A 4172-nucleotide genomic window follows, 5' to 3' on the forward strand; every position below is an offset into this window, starting at 1 on the left:
GGATTACATCTTGGAGAATTCTATATTGAAACTTACTTCAGACACTATTAGAAGTTCATAGCATGAATTTTTTTATCTGTTCCTTCCCATAATGCAGTAAAAACAAGAAAAAATACAAACAATGAAAATATGTGGTATGAAGGACACTATGGCTTTGTAGCTCAGTGTCTGCTGTCTTAAATCAACAGCCCTTCAGGAGGGTTCCATGCATTTGGGGTCTGCTGTAGTATCCCCTTGACTGGACACAGTAGAAATCTGTGCACAAATAAATACACGTTACCATAAGTCAGGAACAAGTGCTCACTCCAAGATTTTATTAAAATTGAACACAGGCAAGTATTCGAACATAGTTCTGGTTGAGAACCTAGACAGCTAATCTCGTTAGGATTTAGGTTTTACAGTGTGCCAGAGCCTCAGGTAACCCTTTTGTACATTCACAGGAGCATGGGAGTGAGCAGGCACCTCGTCTCTCAGCCAACCACCACCATGTCATCACCAACAAACTGGTAAGTTGGAACCTCAAGGTTTAAGGGAGCGGGACCTTTCCTGATCCTGCCAGAGGCGTCATAGTGGGAGCCGTGGCAGGGGCAGTAATACCCACCGAAATCCCCGGAGTTGGCAATGGGCACACAGCCCAGGTGGGTGCACACACCTATCAGGATCACCCACTCGGGCTTCTTCACTCTGTCTAAGTCATGCTGCGGATCCCTCAGTTGAGCCAAATCAACTTCAGCTTCCTGTTTAATCTCTGCCTGGGTTCTGTGGCGCACAAACAGGGGCTTCCCTCTCCACTTGAAAGCCATGTTCTTGCCTTCTGGAATGTCAGATAACTTGATCTCGATCTTTGACAAGGCTAGCACATCAGCAGAGGCACTCAGGCTGGAAATGAACTGGGTGACAACATTCTTGGCAGCGTAGGCAGTTGCTACACATGTCGTTGCAGTCATCAGGTAGGAAAAGCCTTTCCTAGAATCACTGCTGCCCTGGGAAGACGCAGCGGGATCTTGCACGTCCTGGCGGCGATAGGCAGAGAAGTCAGGGACTGCGACATCGTTGTGGACACAGCGAACACTGGCAGGGGCTGCATGGAAAAGAACACAAAGTGACACAACCTTTAGGTAAAAAGTATTATAATGTATTTCTAGTTATACCTTTTTAATTGCTTTCTTGGAATAATGGGTGAAAGTTATTCCAAAGTCTGGGTAGGAGTCCATTAATAATACATTTCAATTTCCAGTTGTACGAAAATAGTTTTCAGAAGGAAGTTTTGGTAGATGAACAGCTGATCTGTGAAACTGTTTTACCTGTTCTGTGAAAATTATGTGAAGCCTGACCAGGGTGCAGAAAAATCTGGGATACATTCTAGGTTTCTGGAAAAAAAGTGAACTGGTTTTTTGGTGGATTTTAAGGATACCATGGCTAGCTCAGAAAAGACAGACCTGTTTTCCATTCAAATGCTTCCCTGTAAAGAATTGCTGTGAAGAAATTTGATTTAGTGAAGTTTGCACATTTGCAGCTTAACACATTTATGCTCTTTTGACTTAAGTAACTTCTATGCCTCTAGTAATCTTAAGTGTGTGGTTAAACATCATTACAATGAAAAATAGCAGGCATCCTCTTTTATATTAAGCTATTGTCATAGGTAAGTGCCCCAGTACATAATTTTTAAACCTGCAGTCCCCAGGCTCGCTTTTTAGAAGGATTTAGGGATAAAGCTAATCCCAAACTTTTCAAGTGGGATTCCCACATCAAACCTGTGTGCTAAAGTAACAAGATGTGATGGGTAACTAAGAGGCCTTCCATTAGTTTCTCCAGCAAAAGAAAGCTGCTTCCCACAATGGAAATTTGTAAGCCAAGAACGTGGCAAAGACAGAACATATAACTTGCCAAAGTGCAACCTCTGTTACTTGAAAAGTATTATGTAGTCTTTATGTTTTTCTAGCAATTGGCATAAAGTTAACAGATGGTAATAAAACCCCTTGTCTCAAGGTACTTAAAATTTAACTCTGAGGGATTTATATCCAATATGATGGGGAAAATAGTTACATTTACTTACAAGTAACTCAGCATAGAGAAGATATTTGCTGCAGGATTTTAAATGCAGAGAAATTAAACTGAACTTCAAAATTCTGTGAGAGTAAACCATACTAAGTTATTTCAGGATCAAGACTTAAAATATTTCTCATTTAGTAACAAGTAATATGACTAAGTGCTAAAAATTCCTTATATTCAGTGAAAGGCATGTTTGTTGTTAATTAGAACTACGAGTAAGGCTAAATGTCAGCTATGTTAGACTTGCAGAATTTTCACCTAAACATACCCTTTATGGGGTCAGGTGAAGCCTGTGGCACTAATGCTACCGAGCATCTTCTCCGAGGCACTGCCCTTTCCCAGGAATATAGGAATGCCCCCTGTAACAGCAGGAAGGAGTATTATACCATGCCCAGCACCAGCAGAGCTGGGCAGCAGTTCTCCAGGAAATGCAAACCAGTGAGTCAGGGAGAGCCACAGCCCTTTGGCCAAGGTCGGGCTCTAAAGAACACCTTGGGGTCATCACCTGGCTGCTGCTTTTCTGACCTGGAGGGAACACCTAGTAGAACTCCCCTCCCCGTGTGTTCTCACTGCACACCTCTGCTCTGACACCCAAAGTCAGATAAATACCTCACTGAATGACACAGGATTTACCTGCATTTTCCCCACTGCAAAGTGAGTATCACCTGAGTATATCTCTCGTTCAAGAACTGTCTGGACACAATCCCATGTGCTCCGGGATGACCCTGCCTGAGCAGGGAGGTCGGACCAGGTGCGACCCAGTGCGGTTCCTTCCAGCCTGACCCACTCAGAGTCACCAGAAAGCAGCAGCCTTTAGGTGCCCTTGAACAAGCTCTGTGGTGGCCAACGCGTGCTGCTGCAACCGTGACAGCCCCAACCAAACATTTACACCGTCCCAAAACACCCAAACCCAGCGGCCCGCCCGCCTGCCCTCACTCAGGGCCCTGTACCCGCGGCCGGACCGCGCTGTCCCCGCCGGGCAGCGCCGACCGGGCGCGGAGCCCGAGCCCCGTCCCCGCCGCCCCTCGCCCGCCCCGGTACCGCCGTCCCGCACCGTTCAGGCTGGCGCTGGCGACGAGCCCCCCGCGGGCGGCGCGGCCGCTCAGAGATTCCCGGCAGAGCAAGGGCCGCTTGGGGTCGAGCGGCACTTTTTGCTGGCTCCTTGCGGCCGCCGGGGCGAGCGGCCGGAGCGGGCTGGGCACGGCGTGGGCCGCGGCGGACACGAAGGGCGCGAAGGGCCCGGCGCGGGCGGCCACGGACAACATGGCGGAGTCACCGCGGCGACCTTCCCGGCGGGGCGGGGCCGTGACGTCACGGCGCGCGGCTCTCGCGCGGGGGTGACGTAGCGCGGGGCGGGCGGCGGCCGCGGGTGCCCCGTGAGGGGCGGGGTGGTGGGGACAGATGGAGTGGCTTCGTCGTTATTTTCCCTTTCCTTGCCTTTTTATCCGTCCCTTCTTCTCACACAGAGTAGTCGAACGCTATTGCAAACACGATTTTTTCTCTTTAAGTGCCGTTGTCTGAGGTATTTCTGTTCGCTGGTTCCGAAGGGCAGTGAGTGCGTTGCAGTCCCGTCCCACAGTGCCTGTGATGATACTTGATAGCAAATCTAACTCACCAAACTTCACAATATTTCAACGAAGGGTTCGTGAAAGGCTGCGGGCACGTGTGAGTGGCTCCTGTGCCTTTCCTGCAGGACACGGATCCATTTAAACACTGTGACCCCAAAACACCCCGGAGGGTTCAACGTGTTTTATTCTTTTGCTGCTCCTATGGTGGGATTGAGAGATGTGTAAATACTATTCAGAAGCAACAAATAAAAGAAAAATGTGTCACTGCTAGCATAACATATGCCCTTTATTATTCTGCCTTTGTACCGTGTATAATTTTTGCCTCCTTTTATTTCTTTTTTTCTTTATCTCTTTATAGTCCTGGATCAGTTGGAAAGTGGTGGTGGGGGGATAAATAATTTGTTTTAGTTTGTCGTAGGAAATTGGTGGGGGATGGATATTACTTCCAGTTTTACAATGCAAAGCATGTTTTAAAATGCACGTGCGATGTTCAAACCCACATTTCTCCGGGCACCTTCCAGCTGCCACAGCTCCAGTGTTTTCCATTGCTCA

The 4172-nt window shown here is 48.0% G+C and overlaps 1 protein-coding gene across 2 annotated transcripts; it reads right to left on the minus strand.

The window, feature by feature from the left end:
* Window positions 1-286: 286 nt before the first annotated feature.
* Window positions 287-3352, minus strand: LOC113992387 (cytochrome b-c1 complex subunit Rieske, mitochondrial). 2 transcript variants are annotated; one of them, XM_039378101.1, is made up of 3 exons: window positions 3107-3345; window positions 2321-2410; window positions 287-1081 (listed from the first exon to the last, which is right to left on the minus strand). In XM_039378101.1, exons 1-3 carry the CDS (start codon window positions 3315-3317, stop codon window positions 471-473), a joined length of 912 nt encoding a protein of 303 aa, XP_039234035.1. In that variant the 5' UTR covers window positions 3318-3345; the 3' UTR covers window positions 287-470. The 2 variants fall into 2 exon arrangements, with proteins under 2 accessions (XP_039234035.1, XP_027585405.1); XM_027729604.2 differs by lacking the exon at window positions 2321-2410 and having other exon boundaries at window positions 3107-3352.
* Between the last annotated feature and the right edge of the window lie 820 nt (window positions 3353-4172).

Source organism: Pipra filicauda, unplaced genomic scaffold (assembly GCF_003945595.2).
Source record: "Pipra filicauda isolate LSUMZ 115617 unplaced genomic scaffold, ASM394559v2 scaffold99_size2403431_pilon, whole genome shotgun sequence".
Taxonomy (NCBI): Eukaryota; Metazoa; Chordata; class Aves; order Passeriformes; family Pipridae; genus Pipra; species Pipra filicauda.

Excerpts from the sequence above, each read along its gene's own strand:
- LOC113992387 (XM_039378101.1), bottom strand. The coding sequence starts at position 3,317 with ATGTTGTCCGTGGCCGCCCGCGCCGGGCCCTTCGCGCCCTTCGTGTCC. Across the intron at positions 2,411-3,106 it reads CGCCAGCGCCAGCCTGAACG|GGGCATTCCTATATTCCTGG; the intron begins GTGCGGGACGGC and ends TGCTGTTACAGG. Across the intron at positions 1,082-2,320 it reads TTCACCTGACCCCATAAAGG|CCCCTGCCAGTGTTCGCTGT; the intron begins GTATGTTTAGGT and ends TTTTCCATGCAG.